The sequence below is a fragment of the Columba livia genome, chromosome 22 (genome assembly GCF_036013475.1).
Source record: "Columba livia isolate bColLiv1 breed racing homer chromosome 22, bColLiv1.pat.W.v2, whole genome shotgun sequence".
Classification (NCBI taxonomy): domain Eukaryota; kingdom Metazoa; phylum Chordata; class Aves; order Columbiformes; family Columbidae; genus Columba; species Columba livia.
The window spans coordinates 1,450,649-1,471,796 of record NC_088623.1 but is presented as its reverse complement, the minus strand read 5'-3'; the positions used below and the strand labels follow the sequence as shown (position 1 = coordinate 1,471,796).

The 21,148-nt window shown below is 59.0% G+C and overlaps 2 protein-coding genes across 2 annotated transcripts; one reads left to right on the top strand and one right to left on the bottom strand.

Annotated features, from left to right (window-relative positions):
- ARL8A (ADP ribosylation factor like GTPase 8A) lies at window positions 1–14,207 on the top strand. The gene is made up of 7 exons (XM_065038589.1): window positions 1–343; window positions 6,985–7,065; window positions 7,808–7,881; window positions 9,751–9,844; window positions 11,047–11,114; window positions 12,323–12,393; window positions 12,505–14,207. The coding sequence occupies exons 1-7, from the start codon at window positions 221–223 to the stop codon at window positions 12,552–12,554; spliced, it is 561 nt and encodes a 186-aa protein (XP_064894661.1). The 5' UTR covers window positions 1–220; the 3' UTR covers window positions 12,555–14,207.
- A 1,587-nt stretch (window positions 14,208–15,794) lies between these two features.
- On the bottom strand, window positions 15,795–20,785 carry GPR37L1 (G protein-coupled receptor 37 like 1). Its single transcript, XM_065038585.1, has 2 exons — window positions 19,619–20,785; window positions 15,795–17,088 (listed from the first exon to the last, which is right to left on the bottom strand). Exons 1-2 carry the CDS (start codon window positions 20,300–20,302, stop codon window positions 16,276–16,278), a joined length of 1,497 nt encoding a protein of 498 aa, XP_064894657.1. The 5' UTR covers window positions 20,303–20,785; the 3' UTR covers window positions 15,795–16,275.
- Between the last annotated feature and the right edge of the window lie 363 nt (window positions 20,786–21,148).

Genomic DNA, 21,148 nt, shown 5'->3' with positions numbered 1-21,148 from the left:
AAGGGGGGCGCGCGGCGCGCGGACAATACCGGGGCGGCGGCGGCTGCTCGGCCCGACTCGGCCTCGATCGGCTCCACCCGGCCCCGCTCGGTCCCGCTCGGCTCGGCCCCGCTCGGCCCCGTTCGTTTCGGCCCGGCCCGGCTCGGCCCCGCTCGGCTCGGCCCGGCCCCGCCCCGGCTGACCCCGCTCGGCTCGGCTCGGCGCGGCCCGGCCTGGCACCATGCTGGCGCTCTTCAACAAGCTGCTGGACTGGTTCCGGGCGCTGTTCTGGAAGGAGGAGATGGAGCTGACCCTGGTGGGGCTGCAGTACTCGGGCAAGACCACCTTCGTCAACGTGATCGCGGTGAGCGCGGCTGCCCCTCCCCGCGCCCCCGGGGCCGCTGCGGGCTGGGCTGTGCGCCGCCGGCGCCCGAGCTGCCCCCGCGTCGTGCACCCCCGCTGCACCCCCCGCTGCACCCCCGCTGCACCCCCCTTGCGTTGTCCCTCGTTGCACCACAGTCTCGCACCCTCCAGGCTGCTCCCCGGAGCTGTTCCGCCCTATTGCACCCAGCCCGGAAATGCATTTGGGGAGTGGGAGGTGCGGGCTGGGGGTGCGGGGTGCAGGGTGCGGGGCAGGGTGCGGGATGGGGGGTGCAGGCTGAGGGGTGCAGGCTGGGGGCGCAATGCACGTTTAGGATGCAGTGCAGCTTTGGGGTGTGGTGCAGCTGGGGGGTGCAGGCTGGGGGTGCAGTGCAGGTTCGGGGTGTGGTGCAGCTGGGGGGTGCGGTGCAGGTTCGGGGTGCGGTGCAGGTTCGAGGTGCGGTGCAGGTTCGAGGTGCGGTGCAGGCCGCAGGCCCCACAGCACCGGAGGGCCTGGTCCAGCGCCCGCGTTTCCTCCTGCATCCCCGGTGCTGAGCGCGGTGGCTCGGGGGCCGCAGCCGGAGCAGGCCCCGGGCAGGATCCAGCCCCCCTGCCCTTCCTGGCCGGCTGGGGAGCTGCTGTTCCCCTCAGCATTGCCGGTGCCTCGGCGCTGGGAGCCGGGGAAGCTCCCGCTCTCGTCCCTGTCGCAGCAGGCGCTTTGTCATCGCTGGGCGCCGCCGCCCCGGGGGACGTGCAGGTGGGGCCTCGGGATGACCCTGCAGGGCTCTGTGTCACCAGGGGTTTTGCTCGGTGCCTGCTGTAGATTATTTGCCTTGTGACCTCGGTTCCTCCCCCAGCCAGCACGCACCAGCTGCGGTGTTTGGGGGGTGCCGGGGGGCTGCTGCAGTGGCTGCTTTGCACCCCAACAGGGCAGTGACACCCTCCTTGGGGACACTTCAACCCTGACCTCTCCCCGGCTGCGCTTCCTTGTCTATGGGGTCTCTGAATCCAGCGGGGCAGCAGGAGCTGGGGCGCTGGATCCTGAAGCCCAGGGTGTGGTTTCACCGATGGGGATGCACAGCGGTGTCTCCACTCTTGCTTTTTGAGTTATTCTTGCCCCCTCCAGATGCGAAAGGGGAAGGTTTGGGCTGTTGCTCCCTGGGATTTCATGGAGGGAGGTGGGTGCAGATCCTCCAGCTGTCCCAGTTCCCCCGTGTGCCCCCTCGCCCATGCACGTTGCTTCACTCGGTGCCTCGGCTCCAAAGCAAAGTGAGTTATTTCTGCCCGCTCACAGCACTGGAAGCTGCTGAGCTGTCAAAGGTGATTTTGCAGCTAATTTGGAGTCTTCGTTGCGCTGCAGTCGTGCTCCCTGGGAGGGTTTCCCTTGGTGCCGGGTGCTGCAGGTATGAAAATGTCCTTTCTGAAGTGCCTGAGGTCAGAAGGAGGACACCCTAAAATCATTTTCACCCCAGAGACGACAGCGCTCCTGCTCTCGAGTTGTTTTGCTGGCTGTCACCACTTGACGTTCAGGTCTTGTGCTGGTTCCCCAGCAGACTTATGCCAGCATGGGGGGACAGGGACCTTTGTGGGTTGGGGAGAGTGACCATGAGCACCAATCCTTTTTTGGGGTGACTTTGTCCCTGCTGTTGCCATGGTTCTTTTACTTCAGTCCCATGTCAATGTGGGACACAGTGGTGCCACGCATGGAGCGGTCCTGCTCTGGACCTGCCATACGCTGTAGCCTGTTAATAGCAACACAGGCTGCATTAAAAGTGGAAATGTAATTTGGTGCCTTTTAAAATAACTGGATAAGCTTTAAAGAGTAATGGAGGTTTATCATAAACCTGTTGGACTGTTTTGCCTTCACGGGGCTGGAAATCGCTGGGTATGTCCTCATCCTCTTCCAACTGCTCTTTTGCCAGCCCAGCTCCCCTTTTCCAGCGTGTCTGCTCCTCCCCCAGCAGTGTCTGCAGCACATGGGGCTCAGCATGGACTTCAGTGGGGTTCCCACTTCTGCAAGTAAATGCTTCATACCTGGCAGTTTTGCTGTGTGCAAGACCCTGTCTGCAAGGGGATAGAGTGCACCCTCAATAAATGTGGAGATGACGCCAAGTTGGGTGGGAGTGTTGATCTGCTGGAGGGTGCGAAGGCCATGCAGAGGGATCTGGACCGGCTGGATCGATGGGCTGAGGCCAATTGTCTGAGGTTCAACAAGGCCAAGTGCAGGGTCCTGCACTTGGGTCACAACAACCCCATGAACGCTGCAGGCTGGGGAAGAGCAGCTGGAAAAGGACCTGGGGGTGTTGGTGACAGCAGCTGAACATGAGCCAGTGTGCCCAGTGGCCAAGAGACCACCAGCATCCTGGCTGGTACCAGCACTGGTGTGGCCAGCAGGCCCAGGGCAGTGACCGTCCCTGTGCTGGGACCTGGGGAGGCCAAACCTCGAATCCTGGGGGCAGTTTTGGGCCCCTCACACCAAGAAAGGCCTTGAGGTGCTGGAGCAAATTGAGAGAAGGGAACGGAGCTGGTGAGGGGCTGGAGCACAAGTGTGATGGGAGCGGCTGAGGGAGCTGGGGGGTTCAGCTGGAGAACAGGAGCTGAGGGGAGACCTTCTGATCTCTGAACTGCCTGAAAGGAGCTTGGAGCCAGGGGGGTTGGGCTCTGCTCCCCAGGAACAAGCGCCAGGAGCAGAGGAAACGGCCTCAAGTTGCGCCAGGGGAGGTTGAGGTTGGATCTGGGGAACAATTTCTTCCCCAAAGGGCTGTGGGGCATTGGAACAGGCTGCCCAGGGCAGTGCTGGAGTCACCATCCCTGGAGGGGTTTAAAAGGTGTTTAGATGAGGTTCTCAGGGACATGGGTTAATGCTAGAGTTGGATTATGGTTGGACTTAATGATCTTGAGCATCTCTTACAACCAAAATGTTTCTATGATTCTATGCGCTTGGGTGCCTGAGCCTGGGAGGGACGTTGGCATCTCCAGGTCCTACAAGGTCTCCAGAGATTGCTGAGGAGGTAGAGAAGAGAGGTGCTGCTGGAGATGCTGAGGGGAGGCAAGGAGATCTTGTTCTGAAGCATTTTGGCTGGTCTGTGTGGCACCTGCCTCTCCCAGTACCGCTGGGCCCACCGTGCGTGGGGTCTGGCAGGGCCAGGGTGGCGTGGGAGGGGGACTTGGGTCCTTGCACTGTGTGGTCATTCTGCTTCCAGATGCAGAGTCTGGGCCCTCAACAGCTGATTCCATTGCACCTGAGCTTCATAACACAGAAGGCAGCGGGGTTTTGGGGGCGTTTCTCCATATTTCTGGAAGAGGAGATGTGGCTGTCTGGGGCATGGTCTTGCCTTGCTGCTGCAAGCTCTTCTCAGTGTGAGCCAAGAAAAAATGAACAGTGTTTTTTTTCCAGGATCATAGAATCACAGAATGGTTTGGGTTGGAGGGGCCTACCAGCTCCCCCAGTGTCCCCCCTGCCATGAGCAGGGACATCTTCACCAGCTCAGGTTGCTCAGAGCCCTGTCCAGCCTGGCCTGGGATGTCTCCAGGGATGGTTCATCCACCACCTCTCTGGCCAACCTGGGCCAGGCTCTCACCACCCTCACTGTAAAAAAATTATTGAATTTCTTCTTTTCATGCGACGCAAGATACTATTGGCCTTCTGGGCTGCAAGCACACATTGCTGGTTCATGTCCCATCTCTCATCCCCAGCACCCCAAGTCCTTTTCCACAGGGCTGCTCCCCATCCCTCCATCCCCAGCCTGGAGAGATACTGGTGGCTGCCGTGGCCCAGGTGCAGGACTTTGCACTTGACCTTGTTGAACCGCATGAGGTTCAGATGGACGCACTTCTTGTCCTAGTCCTTCTGGATGGATCCTGTCCCTCAGGCATGTCAACCGTACCATTCAGCTTGATGTCATCACAAACCTGCTGGGGGTACACTTGGACCCACTGTCTGTGTCACTGATGAAGATATTAAACAGTACTGGTCCCAGTGTGGACACTGCTCAGAGGCGAGGTGCGGAACCCGAAGTATCACAGAGGAGAAACACCTTGGCTTTGCACAAGACTTCTTTTAGGATGTCTACAGGAACAAACATGGGAAAATAGAGGGATAAGGGAATCTAAAGGGTCGACAGGTTGCTGGTCAGTACGTTTGTCCGGCCGTCCCCTGTGCTCAACCAGCACAGCCTGTCCTGTCTTACCAAACTGCATTTCTGACTATTTCCCTGGGTCCAGGTCTCCTGTGTGTGTTCAGCAACCTGTTGAAGGGAAGCCTTGCCAAGGCTTGACCAAAGTTTGGCTTTTTCTCATCTGAATGGGATACTGGAGTCAAACATCCATCTGTGGGGCTGGCTCTGCTCTGCACTAGGGCAGGGCGGTTTGGCCGGGGTGCAAAAACCTGGTCCACCCATCATAGCCACAAAATCCTGCTGGGATTTTTGTGCCTCCCAGAGGAATCACTCCAAACATCACTTCCCACCCTGTTCCCGTGTGATCGGTGCAGCTGGGCACGGAATCCGGGGTCAGCATGGATGCTGCATCCCTCGTGTAAGGAAAATTTTGGGCAAGACATGTCCAATGAAGGTTTGTGTACCTTGTGTACCTGCAGCTGGGCTGGGGGCTTCCTCTCTCTCCCTGGAGGTGGTTAAGGATGTACCAGAGGTGTCTGTGTCCAGGATGGTTGGAGAGGGCAGAAGAGACGTCACGTTGCCACCATTCGAAGCTGGTAAGGCTTTTGGAGAGAAGCCGATGCAAAAGGAGCTCAGTGTGTTGCAGCGTGGGTACCAAGACAGCAGGGACCATGTGCAAGTCACCCTGGACCATCACGTGTCATGTTCTCAGCCCAACCTTTTCTAGGCAGCACTAGTGGTTTTGTGGCGGCCCCTTGGCCGTGGGCAGCCTGGAGGCAGGTGCTGTGCTGGGGGAAGGATTTGGGGCAGGGAGCGAGGCCGTGCTTTGCTCATGGAGACATGTTCAGTCCCATTTCCCCTGGGTGACAGCAGAGGTGACTCCTGGCTCCTGCAGCCCAGCCCTTCCTGGAAGAAGAGCGACCATCACCCATCATGTCTCAGGTGGCGTTGGCACAGCCAGCAGTTCCCATGTGGTCCGGGATCCCCCATGGAGGTATCTGCATCTTCCGAGAGCTCTTCAGCAATTCGACCACTTCTTCTGATCAAATTCCTTAACGCCTGGTCCGTAAAGCAAAATTGCATGTTGAACCTCAGTCTGCAGGAGACATCCCCCGTGTCGGCTGGTGGCAAAGGGATTCCTGCCCTCCTCCCCGCCGCCCCCCCGTGCCCTTCCCTGCCAGTCTGCAGTGTGGTTTCTGGGTGCACAGTGACTTGGAGGCCCGTTGGCTCTGCTGATGAATGCAAAGGGGAAATGAAAAGGGGAAGCAGCAGGTATTGCAGAACTGTTGGAAGAAGTCAGGAAAACCCTAGGGAGTGGCTCACATGGTGGGTCTGGCGGAGCCATGGGCTCAACCAGGCACAAAATTCTGCTTATCGCAACATGGCATAAATTGCCTTCTCTTTTTGAGGTTTCTGTTGACTGAAAGAAAAAACAGAAAAGTCCTAGAGAAACCAAGATTTCAAGCCGGTAAAGAGCTGCTGGGATGAGTTTGGTCATGCTTGGTGGTTCCTGCAGGTTTCTGGCACTGTTGTTCGAAAGCCCCAGCGGCATGTTAGCCTGGTTATCAAACCCTCTTCCCCGTCAGGTTCCTTGACATCCCGCAGCAGGACCTTCCACAAGGATGCATTTAAAAAGCAAAGAAGATCAACCTGTTTTGAGTCCCAATGAGGATGCCTGCCGGGTGGGACGCTGCAAGAGCAGAGGGTGAAGGGCTGTGACAGCTCCTGTGCTCGGCTCCATGGAGCATCCCTCTGTGCTGCTCAGCCCAGGACCATCTCGCAGCCTTGGGATTTGAGCAGCAAGTGGAAGGTGGGGTGGGATTTAACAGACCAGTGCCGTCTTGTCCCTCTGATGCTGTGCTGGGCACGTGAACTGGTGATCCGGCATCTCCCCACGGCATCAGAGGGGCTGCTCCTGCTCGCCGCTCCGACAAGACTAACCTAGTTTCACAGCAGCCTTGGGATGCTGCAAATCTGTGGCGATTTCACACTTCTCCTGCCTGGTGTGGCTCGGAGCAGCGCTGCTGGAGGACACACAGTGGCAGCTCCTGGGGAGGGGAGCTGGGACCCTTTGCACTCCTCGTGTCACCCAACACCCAGCTCTCACGCACAGGCAGGGTGCAGGGGCTGGAGGACCCGTGGGGCAGGCTGTAGACCTGCAGAAAAACAGAAGTCAGTCTGGTTTGGGTTGAACTGAAAATGATCCAAAGCAGGAAACGTGCTGGAGCCTCCAGGACTTGCAGCTGAGCAGCAGCCGATGCAGGAGGTGGCTGCTGGGGCTGTACCGGGGCACCCAGGGCACCCAACACCCCATGCAGCAGCAGCATTTCCCTCCCGCAGGCATTTTATGACCTTGTCTCTAATTTTGCTCCTGGTGTGGACCAGGAGGAGGGTCGTGCTGCACCCACCGCAGGGCTGGCGGAGCGTTCGGGGTTATTTCTAGGTGGGTGTCAGGTCGCTGCCCTGCTCGAGATTGGCTGGTGGTGTTTCTGTGCCTCCTAACGCTGTTTCACCTTGTTCCTTGCAGTCAGGACAGTTCAATGAAGACATGATCCCAACAGTGGGCTTTAACATGAGGAAGATCACCAAGGGGAACGTTACCATAAAGGTAAGGTGGAGATGTTAGGGTGGCGTGGGCTCTTGAGATGGAGGGTGGGGTGAAGGGAGACTGGTGGGCCTTCCACTGGGTACTGAAGGATGCTGGCAGCCCCAGCTGCAGTTGGAAAGATCCAGCCTGTGAGGTTTCTGCAGGTACCCACCAGAGGAGATGGTGGGAAGGGATATAGGAGATCCAGACCTCTGCGGTAACAACTAGAAGGCCACAAAGCTGCAAGTTTTCTAATACCTCTGGCTTGCTGGTGGGGACTCGTGGATGTGGTCACCTTGCTGAGGTGAGAGCACCACAGAAAACAGGTCATGGCTTGCAGTGGTGGCCTCTGCCTCGAGAGCAAAGGGAGAGGAGGTTTCTACTCCTGGATCTTTCAAAAGCCCTGGCTTGGGCTGGGAAATAATGGTGGAATGGGCTTGAAAGCTAATGGAGGGTTTTTGCCTGCTGCAGATAATGTGCTGAGTGTTTTGAAGTGGCAAATGCACCAGTCAAAGTCCCAGAGGGGTGGTGGGCATGGGAAGGAGCCCCCTGGCTCCCTTCCACCCTCCAGCTGCCCTTCCTGACATGTCGCCTTCTTTTATCGAGTTGGGAGCCTCCTCGTTAGGTTTGAGATGAAGAGGAGGGGATGGGGTTTGGTGCATGCTGGGTGCTCCGGCCGGGTGGCTGCGGGGGGAAGGGTAACAGTCAGGACGGGGGGGTCACGGTCAGTACCAGGGGGTAATGCTGCCTTGTCCCTTCACAGCTCTGGGACATCGGTGGCCAGCCGCGGTTTCGCAGCATGTGGGAGCGGTACTGCCGCGGAGTCAGTGCCATAGTGTGAGTATCCCCCAGAGCCCTGTCACCCACGTGCCGATGCTGAGCCCCGCCAGTGGGTGGGGGTACGGTCCCATCGCCCCCACATGGGCGCTGGGCAGGGCTGAGCCGGGGGAGCTGCGGTGCCTCCACTGCCAAAGCCGGACACCTGTGTTGGGAGTTGAGGCGTTTTCCCCTGGGACTGGTGCCCCCACGGGCTTTGGCACAGGGCACCAGGTCCCCACAGCCGTGGCAGACCCTTCCCTTCCAGCATCGCTCAGCCTGGCTCTTTTCCTCCAGTCTTTCCCTCCCTTTCCCCTGTGCTTTCCATGTGCTGCCTGTTCATCGCAGGGGCTGAGCAAAGGCCATTGATGTGGCTCAGCCCTTTCCAAGAGGCTGGTTTTATGGGCGGCCGCCAGCAGCGTCTTCCCAGGTCGTGGTGTTTATGTGCTGCTGGATGCATCTTGTGCGGAGCAAAGGAGCCTCCCTGCGATGCCCGCTGCTGACAGTCAGCAGGTCTCTGAGTGTCCCTGCATGTCCCCTGCTTGCAAACATTGCAGTAAGTGTGGTCCCAGGGAGTCCAGGCTGGGGATGACCCTGGCAAGATGCTGCCTGCTCCTAATGGCAGGAATCCACCCTAGGAGACCACATCAGTGTTGCTTAAACTCAGTTAGAAAATCAGATGTATGTGTTCTTCACCAGTTGACAGCACTCTGAGGTTTTGGAGGGCTGGGTTTCTGTACTGCCCTTCCCAGCTGCAGGTCTGGCAGGTGAGGAGTGAGGGACCACTTGTCCTGCTCCTTGGGACAGCAGTGTCTGGTTCTGCCCTTGCTGTTTGTCCCCACGTCAGGACACATCACAGTGAGCTTTGCTGGAAGTGACAAAATCCCATTTTTTTCAGTCCTTTTACTGCCTCCATCCATAATTTCAGGATTTTCCAAAGTGATCCATCTGGTTGAAAAGAAGTGAAAGGACCTGTGGCCATCCAGGCCGTGCTCCAGTCTGCCTTCCTCACTTTGAGCTGCGTCGTGTCTCTTTTCTCTGCGCCGGAGGCTCATGGCAGCACCTGGTGCTGTTTGTCCCTTGGTACAACCATACACATTTCCCTGTGCTCAGCGCTTCCGTAGCTAAAGGCTCTTTTCCTATTTTTAATAAACCCCACAAGGCCTGATGAAGCTTGATGGTGTTTTTTCACTTCTTCTCTCCCAGCTTCTCCATCTTTAAAATAAAGGCTGCTTTCATCAGTTCCGCTCCCCAGTTTTGGCTTCACTTATGTCCTTTGCAGGATGGGTATCTGCCCATAAGAGCTAAATTTTTCCCTAAATCTCCCCCATCTGCTCAGAGCAAGCATTGCTGACTAATGGCTTCGTGTACCCTTTGCTCTGTGCCCCATGCCAAGATTGCTCCTGTAGAGAGAAGAAGAACAAGTCCTTTCCCCTGCCAGGACCTTGAGTCAACGTCTTCTTCTCCTCACCATCATCAGCTTCTCTTGTCTCCTCCACTTGTGCTCTTATTCTGTGTGTCTCCATAAGGAGCCACCACGTGCAGACAAGCGTCACTTGGGAATGACGTGTCTTTTGCAGCTTCTTCTGCCCAGGCAGTGCCTGGGCCCCCTCGCTTGCCGTGTCTCTGCTGTCAACGGGGTGAACCCCTGCAGGAATGGGGACAGGGAGGTCCCCTGTCCCCTGGGAGACATGAGAGGCTCACAGCGTCCCTTGCGAACAGGAGTCCTGTGGGAAGGATCCCGTTGCCCATCACCTTCACGTACTGGGGAGCCAGCTGGGGCAATGCGGCTGCCGTGTGAGCAAGGTTTGGTGGTGGAGCAAATCTCAGCACAGCACCGGGGTGCAGGGACCTCAGGGACTGTGCTCAGGGGTGTCCCTTCCCTTGCAGGTACATGGTGGACGCTGCCGACCAGGAGAAGATAGAGGCGTCCAAGAACGAACTGCACAACCTGCTCGACAAGCCGCAGCTCCAGGGCATCCCGGTGAGCTGGGGATCCATCCTGGACGCGTTTCCCCCACACACTTGTGCTCCCCAAGCTGGTGGCTGCCTGGGTTTGCAGCAACGGGCTTGTGTCTTGCAGAGCAGATTTAAGGGGTGAATCCCCTTCCTAGGTGGGGTCCCCTTCCCCGCTGCATTCCTGCGGGAGCTGGGGAAGCAATGCTTTCCAACCCAGGGCTGGGAAGGGAGCTTTAGAAGAGACCAAAAAAAAACCCCTTGATATGCAAGATCTGTCCTCTTGCATGAATTTGCACCTGATTTATGGTGGGACATTAAGGTCTCGTCTCCTAGGAGCACGGCTGCTGGGCTGTGACATTTGCAGGGTGGGCTGGGAGCAGCGGGGCACACTGCACGTGCCGGGGCGGGATGGTTGCAGAGCATCCCAAACCAACCTCCTTTGAAAGCAGCTAATCGAGGATCTTGCTACGGATCCCAGACTTTTGCTGCCAACTAAATTAAGCCCCTGACATAACACGGTGCATTCACATCCCTTCTGAGTGCTCTTTTTTGAGAGTGAGTCTCCAAATGTAAATTAGGGGTTGCTGCATTTCTGTGCTGCTGCAGAGGCGCCGGCTCACCCCGGGAAGGCGGCCGCAGCCTCAGCGCTGTCCTTGTCAGGTGACAGTCGCGTGGTGAGCTCCAGAGCTGTGAACGAGTCCTGCTGGCTTATTTTCCCTGTGTAGTCTGAGGATGCCTTTGTGGATGGGAAAAGCTTTGAAGTAAGGAGAGATCGGTGGATGGTGCAAGCAGCTGTTGCTTTTTCGGGCTGGCTGCCTGCAGAGAACAGGTTCTGCAGGGTATCTACACCTTGTTCCTTCCTGATAACATCAGGTTTAGCTATTTCACTAGGTTTTTTGCTCAAAGACAGCAAGAGGCTCCTGGAAGAATGTCCTAGATTGCATGGGAGATGCTGGTGCCCCTCAGGGAAGATGTGCTGTGGGGCCAGCTTCTCAGTGGGACTAGAGAATACACAGGAGGTGCTGTGTATGGGCTAATTAAGGCTGTTAATTGATGCACTCTGCCTTCTAAATGCCTGCCGAAGGGGTGTTCTCCCTTTGGGCACAACCTGGTGGAGTGGCCAGGGCTGTTCTGCATCTCAAGCAGGGTCCCCTTCTGGGTGGCAGAAGCAGGTTCCTGCCTGCTCTGGTGGCCAGGAGCTTCAGGTGTCCCCTCTCTGCCCTGTAGGTCCTAGTCCTGGGGAACAAACGAGACCTGACCGGTGCCTTGGATGAGAAGGAGCTCATTGAGAAGATGTAAGTGTGCTGGTGGCCGTGGTGGAGCTGTGGCACAGTGGGACCCCCTGTTCCTGTTGGGTCCCCACCAGCACAGTCACCGCGCTGTGCTCTGGCAGTTACTCCTTCCTGAGTCGGTGTGACATCACGGTGCCTGGGGTGGGCTGGCAGAGACGAGGGCTGGGGACATCCCAAGGCAGTGGCTGGCGGAGGTGACATCTCTGCACACGTGGGGATGGGGAGGGGCTGGGAGCTGTGGCCACCAGTGCCAGGGCTGGTCCCATGTGCCACACGGTGGCGTCGGGGCCCAGCACGGCGCTCGGCCCTGGAGCTGGGCACTGTGCCCGTGGGCAGCCCTGGGTGCATGGAGCTTGGATCTGCTGGGCCCCTCAGTTCCAGCAGGACAGGGAACTGCTGGAGAGAGTCCAGCGCAGCCACCAAGATGCTGAAGGGAGTGGAGCATCTCCCGTGTGAGGAAAGGCTGAGGGAGCTGGGGCTCTGGAGCTGGACAAGAGGAGACTGAGGGGGGACTCATTCATGGGGATCAATATGGAAAGGGTGAGTGTCAGGAGGATGGAGCCAGGCTCTTCTGGTGACAACCAGTGACAGGACAAGGGGCAATGGGTACAAACTGGAACACAGGAGGTTCTGTTTAAGTATGAGAAGAAACTTGTTCCTGGTGAGGGTGGCAGAGCCTGGCCCAGGCTGCCCAGGGGGGTTGTGGAGTCTCCTTCTGTGCAGACATTCCAACCCGCCTGGACACCTTCCTGTGTAACCTCATCTGGGTGTTCCTGCTCCATGGGGGGATTGCACTGGATGAGCTTTCCAGGGCCCTTCCAATCCCTGACATTCTATGATTCTGTGCTCTGGTGTGTGACACCATCCATGTCCCTCTCCCTTATCTAGCCGTCTTTGGCCTCCTCGCAGCCATTGCTGCCTCCTGCCCCACTGCTGCAGCCAGGGGACGGGGACACCGCGCTGACTCACAGCATCTCTACTCCCCCCCCGGCCATCCCCTGGAGACCTCCCCAGTCCCACAGGCACCTACACAGCTCCCGTGCTGCCCCCACTGCTGCTCCCCTCTCGGGGAACGTTTGCCATACAAACTGTCCCCCGTCATGGAGCTGGGGCCCAAAGGGACCCTTCAGAAGGCTGCTCGGGGGTGTCTCCCATTGCTGCTGATTTGCAGCCCCCGGCTTCTGCCGCCAAAGCTCGCTCCTCTCCTGCAGGAACCTCTCCGCCATCCAGGACCGAGAGATCTGTTGCTACTCAATCTCCTGCAAAGAAAAGGACAACATCGGTGAGTACTGGTGGCTCCGGCGCGGGGCTCAGGGTGCCCAGGCTGCTCCCCAAGTACAGGAGGGGGTAACAGCAGGATGGAGAAGCTATGAGTGTCCCCTTGCCTTCACAGACATCACCCTACAGTGGCTTATCCAGCACTCGAAGTCCAGGAGAAGCTGAGATCCCGCGGACGGCGGCTCGGATGGGGAAGATGCCATTGTACAAGCCCATGCCCCTTCTCTCTCCTGCTCTGTCCCTCCGGCTCTCTCTCTAGATGGGTATTTTTAGGGGACCCCAGACTCCACTCGCATTGAGGTGGAGCCCTTGTTTTTATTGTAAAGAAAATGTCCGACTCTTGCCTCTCTCTCCTGTCCTCTCTCTGTCTCTTCCTTCCATTTTGGCACTGTTCTGTTGTTGTCTGTGTATACAGTATATATATATATGTATATATATTTTAATTTTTTAATTTAAGCGACAGCGCTGTTACTAAACTGGGCCCCGTGAAGCGGTAGGAAGGCCGTGGGCTCCCTGAGGCTGGCTGAGGGTCAGCGCTGGGAGGAAGATGAGGGCAGAAGGCAGCCCCTTGAGGATGGGGCCGTGCCAGGCTGCGGGCTGGTCCCCTGAGGCTCCCTCATCCCTCCCCTGGGTGTCCTGCCTGTACCCCTGGGCAGGGAGCATCCCAGGGGTGTCGGGAGCGCCACTTATCCCCCTCCCTTGCCCTTCCATGGGCAGAGTGTGTGGAGGAGGCGATGCCAGCCCCCAGGCTCCTCACCCCTCCATGGGGACAGGGGTTACTTGTGACCCGCTGCAATCAGCCTTCCCACTCCGTTCACTGCCCCAGCCCCTCCTCACTGCCCTGGGCTGCATGTCTCCCTGCCCCACGTCCCCCGACCCCTGCATGTGGGCCCAATCCTGCCCCACTGGCCCGTCCTGCTCTGCTGGGCTGGGGCAGCAACCCAAGGGGCTGGCGCCAGTGCAGGGGTCCAGCAGCTCCTGTGGGGAGCGGGGGGTCAGCTCCTGCCCCTGGAGGTGCCTGGGCCCCTGCAGCCCCTCGGAGTGGCCGTGCAGGCTCCTGGGTGCCGAAGGGCTCCGCTGCACCTGGCTGGGGCTGTGGGCTCTGCCTGGGCCGAGGACATCGCGCAGGGACACCAGGAAAGGGGACAGCTGGAGACACGTGTGGGGCCACGAGAGCCCCTGTGCAGCAGCAGAGCTGCCCCACAGAGCCGGGGGGAGCTCCAAGTTCTGTCCTACTCCCTGCGCCAGCACCCGGCTCTGCTGCCCTGGCTGGGGTGGAAATGAGGGCAGTGGGGCTCGGGATGACATGATTGGGTCCCTGTCAGCAGGGAGAGGGCGAGAAGAAATTTTGGGGGATGTCAGGAAGGCTTTGCCCATCTGTGCCATGTGATGAGTTGTTTGGTCTCTGCAGGCACAGCCTGTGGGCCTGGCCGGGTTGTCTGGGGCCAGTTTGGGGGGACTCAGCGGGGCTGGGGGGATGCGCTGGGGTCAGGTTGGTGGCACAGTGGGGAGGCAGCTGCCCGTCCCCAGCGCGGGGGCCGCGGGACCCCTGGCGCTGCCCCTTCCCCTGCTCGGCTCCGGGGCGGTGAGGCGGCGAGTTTCTCTTCTGTTCTTGTTTTTGCAGAATTGCACAAAGAGAGGTTTCCTTTTTCTTTTTTTTTAATTTAATGAATTGTAAAGTGTCGTCAACCCCACCCCCACCTTTTTGTTTTTTTTAAGAGATATTTTGGCTCAGATTTGACCTCTGTTGGGAAATGACTCTTGTAACTGTACAATTTTTTTGCCTCCTAATAATAATAAATTAACAATTTTGCGTTGCGGGTTTGGTTCTGGTCACGTTGCTTCCTTCCCGTCGCTGCCACCCGTCCCTGCTGGGGGCTGTTCCCACCCCTTGTGTCCCCCCAGGCAGCACCCATGTGATTGTGCTCACCTGGGAAACAGCTCTGATGGCTCTCAGTACCAGCTTCTCTTAGCGAAGATGCGCTCTGTGCCTGCGGCCATCGCTGCTACCGGACTGTCCTCTGCCCCCGCGCTGTGTCCCGGGGCTGCTCTAGGACCTGGGTTTGGAGCTCCTGCCCTCTCTCCCTCCCCAGTTCTGGGTGCTGTGGCCATTGCTGGTGGGGGCACCCACCCTGTGTCCTCTGGGGGCCGGTCCCCTTCACCCCCCCCGGGTTGTGCTTTGTGCTGTATGGTGCCCGACCCCAACCCAGCCCCGGATGCTGTGCCCGCCGTGGGGCCCGTGTCGCGGTACAGGGTGACGGTGCTGCCTGCGCCCTCCCTGCCCCCCCTCTGCTCTTCTCCCCACGCATGCAGCCCCGCGGGGCTGCAGGAACAAGCCCGGCTTTGTTCGTTCTTGGCCCGGGCTCAGGATGGAGCAGCACAGACCAAGCGCATGAGAGCTGCCCCCGCTCCCTTCCTCCCACCGCCTCTGACCCCCCCAGGGACCCCGCTCACGCTGTGGGTATGCAAGGGGGTGACAGCGCAGTGGGCAGCCCGGGCTCTGCTCCCCCCTTCCATCCCTGCACCAGGATGAGACCCCCCCTTCTCCCCAGCTGCTCCGGTCTGTGGGACTCAATGCTGGCGGGGAGGAGAAGAAAAAATGAGTTTTGTGCTCTCAGAAGAAAACTGGGGCTTTTGTTTCCCTGGAAACGTGGCTGCGAAAGCAAAGCCCGGTGGGTGTCGATGCCGCACAAAGCCCGCAGTGAACCCCTCGCATTCACCCGGCCATGGCAACCGTCTCCCTCGCCCCGGCATTTCGGGGCTGGGGAAGTGCCAGCGGCTGGACAAGGAGCTTTAACAGCTCTGGAGGACAGGGCCAGCGTGACCAGCCTGCCCTCAGCCCCACGGGCTGCTCCCCGAAGCTCCCCATTGGTGCAGGAGTCCTGTGCATGGGGTGGATATGAGGCTTGGAAAACCCCATGCCCTGAAACCATAATCCTGAGACAATTTTGTCCCTCGGTGAGCAGGTGGATGAAGGCCAGGAGCCCTGCACGGCGTGGTTTGGATGAGACGCACTCATCTCTTTGGCTCCCCAAGGGATGCTGGTCCCACCTGCCCCGCCAGCGCTGCACAGCAGTAGCAGGTTGGTCCTGCACAGTGCAGGTGGGAACCAGCTGCACCTCAGCCCGGTGCTGGGACCAGTTTGAGTCCCACAAACAACCCCATCCTGGTGACTCTCCCAGGGGCTCGCTTGGCGTGGGCTCACTCAGCATCACCCCGGGGGGAGGCAGAGGGGCTCAGGGCTTTTCCACATCACCATCAGGTGCTGTCTAACCTGACACGGCTGCTTTCCCGACCTCATGCCCCCCCCCAGCCCACCCAGGTTGTAGGAAAAAGCTACTCAAGCCCCAGGCACCAGCTCCTGGGGCTGCTCGGCGGTGCCGGACAGCTGCATGCACGACATGCTCTAGGTTACTGGTTTATTGAGCTCTTACAGGGCACTGCTTGGATCCGATGGGATAGAGTCACTGGGACCTTCTCCCACGGTGGAGGGGACTGGCAGGAGGGAACAGGGACAGGACAAGGGCAGTTTGTGTTTGCTATGTCCTCTGCAAGCCACCATGGGAACCCTCTGTGGTTTCTGATGGGACCTTTCTGGCATGACTCCATCTGCAGAGCAGCAACCCCTCTGAACCTGGCCAGGTGGCCAGGACGGGGGTCTTGATGTCCTTGCTGGCCTTTGGGCAGAGGCAAGAGGCCACCAATGTAGCCACAGGGACTGGGGTTTCAAGCCCCATTTGCCCTACGCAGGGTTTGAAGCCCACGGCGCAGCTCCCTGCGCTGTCTCTTCTGTTTGCTTCACGTCCAGATCCAGGCACTAATGGCAAAACAACGTTTGGTCTTGGGAGGAGGTGGTGGATCAATCTCTACAGGTCCCCGGTGGCACTTAGCAAGGCGTGCCGAGGGCCAGGAGGGGTGGAGGGGACTCCCGGGGCTTGTCGAAGAAGATGGAGGAGGACATCTCTGTTTTGAGCTTGCTGTCGGCGCTGCCCTCGCTGGAGGCCGTGTCGGGGCTGCAGCCCTCGCAGCAGCAGCAGCAGCAGTCCATGAAGGCCTGGCCCAGGGGTCTGCAGAGGCACAGGAGCAGGACGGGTGTCACTGAGCACTTGAAGAATAGGAAGAACTGGTTGATGAGGTTGAGCAGGTCCAAGGTCTGCTTGGACATCTCAGGAGACATATAGGCCACCACGATGTTGCAGACGTTCTCGGGGGTGGTGCAGAGCCCGTAGATGATGGTCAGCCCGATGATGGTGCAGTTCAAGTGACTCTCACACTGGCTGTGCTTGGTCCCTCGGCACTCGGTCTTCTTCTCAGTGCCACTGATCCTCCGGGTCACCAGCTGGCAGCTCACGGTGAAGAGGATGGGCAAGCAGAAGTAGCAACCGAAGTACCACCACATCCGGGCATTTTGGTAGGTGAGCACCAGCGAGTAGACAGACTCAGGCAGGTTGGACGAGGGTTTCATGGTGCAATACTCCGTCACCATGCCGGACACGGGTGACGTGTCCTGCGCCAGCTGCCAGAGCAGGATCTCTGGCACCGACAGCGTCATGGAGCCCACCCAGATGACGGCCAGCTTGGCGATGATGGACTGGCACTGCTCAATGGGCCGGGCACTGGCCTGGGGGCTGGTGGCCGCGTGGAACCTGTCAATGCCCAGGGCGCAGAGGCTGAAGGTGGTGACTCCCAGCGATGACACCTGGTGAGAGGGGAGGCAGAACCAGTGGGCCTTGCTGCCTGGACATTATGGTGGCAAAGCCCCTGGCTACCCAAGACCACAGCTCAAGGCCCTTCCTCCAAGGGGTCACAAGCTGTGGCTTCATTGTCAGGGTTGGAGAGACTTTTCTGTGACTCCCGAAAGGGTGGTGGATAAAACTGTCCCTTGACCCACTTGTCCCTACCCAGTTCCCTTTTCTGCAGAAGGCAGAGGCTTTGATGGATGTTTGTCTGTCTGTCCAGCCAGAGTAGGAACAGCAGCATTGTCCCTCGGGCTCTTCCTCTATTCTGGATGGCTCTTGGAGAGGGAAAGCAGGGACCATCGCACCTGCCAGCACCTTTCCAGGGTCCTCAAGGTCCCCCCAGCTGCCCCAGGCTGACTTGTCCCTGCCCTGCTCTGCAGAGCTGCCCTGGCTTCCCCAACAGACTAAATGAGTTGAAGGGGCCCTTGTCACAAATCAGCTTGGGGCAATTTCCGCTGCATTGAGAACAGCAGGAAAAACATCCTGTTTGCCAAAGGGAAGAGGCCAAAGGAGGTAGAGGAAGCACAGTGGCTCTGGGAGGGCTGGCAAGGCACTGAGGGTCTCAATCAGCATTCATGGTCCCAGCCCCAAAGCTGCAGCTTTACTTGGAGCCAAGTCCCACAGTCCTCGGCCAGGAATATGGCAGAGTCATGTGCTGGTGGCCCCTAGCCCTGTGGCCGTTCCTGGCCTCATGAAGCCATCAAATGTCACACCGCACTGAAGGAACTTCCCAGCACTCAGGAAACCTCCCAGGGTTCTGCACGATGCCTGGGCAGCAGCTCTAAACAGGTCTGGAACAGCCCCCCTATCTCCCCTGCCCTTTCCAGTGGCCCTGACTTGTCCTCTTCAGCGCTGTGGGGTACAGGAGCACCCAGCATCACGGCTCAGTTACGCACAGCAGCATCCTCCCAGGCACAGCACCAGGGCACTAGCCCGGTATCACCATCCTGTACCCATCCCCACTGCCCAACAGCACTGCTCATGCCCCAGCTCCTCTGCCCAGTGCCCAGAGCCACCCCCAGCATCCAGCACCACTGCTCTGCTCCGCAGCCAGCACCCAGTGCACTTGCCCAGCTCCATGGCTGGCACCTGCAGCCCTCTCAGCATGGCTGTGCTGCTGCCTCTCCTCTGCCCTACCCCTTCCCACAAGCTCTTCTGTCTCTCCTGGTCCCCTTTGTCCTGGTGTGTAATTCAGACAGGGCAGAGCATCCTTTCCCAGCGCCCGGCAGGGATGCAGCTGGTCACCCCAGGCACAGTCCTGCACAGCAGGAGCCCATGTAGCCAGCTCTGCTCCAAAAACCCAGCTTTGTGCCAGGGAGGACAGAAGATCTTCTCCTTACAGAGTTTATGCAGCATCCTGGGATGCTTGCATGGTCCCATATGGAAAGGTTGGACATTAACTGCTGGGTTGCAGACTGATTCCCCTCTCGTGGCTTTCTCTTTGCTGGGGGTTTAGCTCTGGCCTGGCCATTCCTTCCCGCCCAAGCTGAAGGGTCCCAGGTGGACAGAGAAGCCCTGAAGGCCCTTTCTGCCCTTTCTCTGGGGCCCAGAGGCAGGAGGGCAGGGCAGGATTGGCAGCTGGGGTGGCAGAGCAGGAGTGTCCTCCTGGGTGGACAACCCCAGGACTATGCCTGTCCTTCAGCAGCCCCAACATCCCATCATCCTTCCTGCCTCCTTCAGGGACCAAGCTGTCCCAGGGCACCCTGGTGCTACCCGCAGGGATCCGCCACAGGGACACGGCCAGGAAGCCCATGGGCAGCTTAGGAACACGCCATGGCAGACCTTCCTCAGGAAAGGGTCTGATCTGGGAACATCACCCTTCTTATCCTCAGCTGGAGCACCCAGCCTCCCTGCCTGAGTAAATGTGGGTTCACATTCCTGCCCCTCTCTTGGTCCTTCCACCTGGCTGTGATGCTGGGGGTCTGAGGTGGAGCACAGGGATGGAGCAAACAGTTCATTTGGTAAAAGGCTGGGGTGGGAGACCTCCAGAAATGAGCAGCTCTTGCCTTCTGAGCAGGGATGCCATGCGGAGAGTCGGGAAATGCCCATCTCCTCTGGCAAACATCGCCTCGTCGTGATGGGCTGCAAAGTGCTGGCTTAGGGCTGTGCCTGGCAGGACACCCACGGTGAGGGTCTGTCATCCCGGGCCTATGTCCAAAGGAAAGGACACACTATGTCCAAAGTGGCATCATTCGGGTCCTGTGCTGCGAGTGTGCACAGCCAAGCCATCCATCAACGTCCAGGGACCCCTGTGTCTCTGCAGACCCGGCACAAAGGCACTGACACCTGGGAGCTGACAGTCATAGTGGTAGTGGGGGACTGAGCAGCACGACAGAGCGGGACCACTGGTGACAGCGGTGACCTCAGACCTGCTCACCTCACAGCCCCCACAATGCCGTGCCAGCCCAGCAGGCCCACGCTGCCCCAAAAGTAAGAGGGCAGAGAGGAGCTGAGTCCCTGAGCCCTTCAGCCCCCTGTGCAGCCCCTTACCTCCATGAAGGGCACAATGCGACAGGACACATCCCCCAGCAGCCTCTTCTTGGTGATCTCATTGAAGATGACCACAGGCAGGCAGAAGAAGAGGATGAGGAAGTCCCAGAAAGCCAGGCTGGCCAGGATGGAGTTCCAGGCACTCTTCATGTAGTAGTTGTGCCACACAATGCACATCACGGCGAGGTTTCCAATGATGCCCACTGCAAAGACAATGAGGGACAGGAACATCACGGCGTAGGCGCTGTAGGAGTTCTCCGTCACCGGGTACAAGGGGTTATGGATTTGCAACCGTTTGTCAGACACAGTGGTGAGGTTGGCTCGGGGCTCTGCCCCCTCCCCGTCTGTAGGGACCCCTTGTTGCTGCTCAGATGGGTCCGTGCTGGATGGCAGCAGGGCCTTGGTTGGGTGCAGGCTGGCAGAGTTGAGGGGCCGCGGGAACTCCACCCGCACCCCCGGCACGTACTGCTGCACCGACTTGGAGTCCTCCTCGGTGCCCCGGCGCAGTCTCTCCTTCATCACCTGCATCTCTGCACTGTCCTGGGAAATCGCGGGCAGAGTCCTACCTCCATCTGCACCATGGCTGTGGTGGGTGCTGCTTTCCAGAGCTCTGCCCTGCATCTCCGCAGCCCCCGGTGCCAGCAGCATCAGCAGCAGGAGAACAAGTGGCAGAGGAGAAGTCATGGTCCCCTCCGCACCCTCTGGAGAAAGCGTGTAGTGGGAGACAGAGCAGCCCCGAGTGCAGAGACCCCGGGGCTGCAGGCAGCAAGGGAACGGTCTGGAGGAGCAGCTGGTCTGTCCGGCTGCAGCCGCTGCTCTGGGCTCACCGAGAGCTCTGGGCACAATAAAAGCTGCGACGGGGAGCGGCAGAGCCGGGCCCTCTGCTGGTCACCCCCTGCTCCCGGGGAGGCTGCCAAGCTCTGTGGAGACGCTCCGGCTCCCTGGTCAGGCAGCTCAGCATCCCCCAACAGCCTTCAGCATCACTCCAGCATCACCCCGGCATTCCTCCATCTCCCCAGCATCCGCCCCAAACAAGCCAGACAGGATGCTCATAGCTTGGCACTAGGGGTGTGCTGCTGAGCTCAGCTATTCCCACCCCAGACCTTCCCTCCCAACCCCGATGAGGTCCAGCAGTGGACACTGTGTGGCACATCTCCTGTCACATTCGGTCTGGGCTCAGGGTGCCCTTGAACAGCCAGACCATGTCCCTGGTGCTGGAGTGGTGACGGGGCTGCCCACTTTGGGAGGGCGAGAGGAAAGGCTGGCTGGCCTCAGGTGACACTCCTTGACACAGCGAGGTGTCAGATCCTCTGTCCCAGAGCTGTGTTCAGATGGTTACTAGCAGAGCCAGGGCATGGACAACCTGGCCAACCAAGTACCGCCAGCATTTTAATTGTCTGGTTAACTGAAGGACAGATAATAGGAATTTGCGCCCTAATGAACTTCCAGTGCTGATCCCAGCTCCCACTGCCAAGGCCAGGTAGGAGAGCTGGTGGCATCAGTCCCCACAGGAGGCTCAGGGACTGATGC

Bases quoted from the DNA above. Each gene is read 5' to 3' on its own strand.
- GPR37L1 (XM_065038585.1), bottom strand. From the start codon at position 20,302: ATGACTTCTCCTCTGCCACTTGTTCTCCTGCTGCTGATGCTGCTGGCA. The intron at 17,089-19,618 runs GTAAGGGGCTGC...CCCTCTCACCAG, and splicing joins GCATTGTGCCCTTCATGGAG to GTGTCATCGCTGGGAGTCAC.
- ARL8A (XM_065038589.1), top strand. From the start codon at position 221: ATGCTGGCGCTCTTCAACAAGCTGCTGGACTGGTTCCGGGCGCTGTTC. The intron at 344-6,984 runs GTGAGCGCGGCT...TGTTCCTTGCAG, and splicing joins CCTTCGTCAACGTGATCGCG to TCAGGACAGTTCAATGAAGA. The intron at 12,394-12,504 runs GTGAGTACTGGT...TTGCCTTCACAG, and splicing joins CAAAGAAAAGGACAACATCG to ACATCACCCTACAGTGGCTT.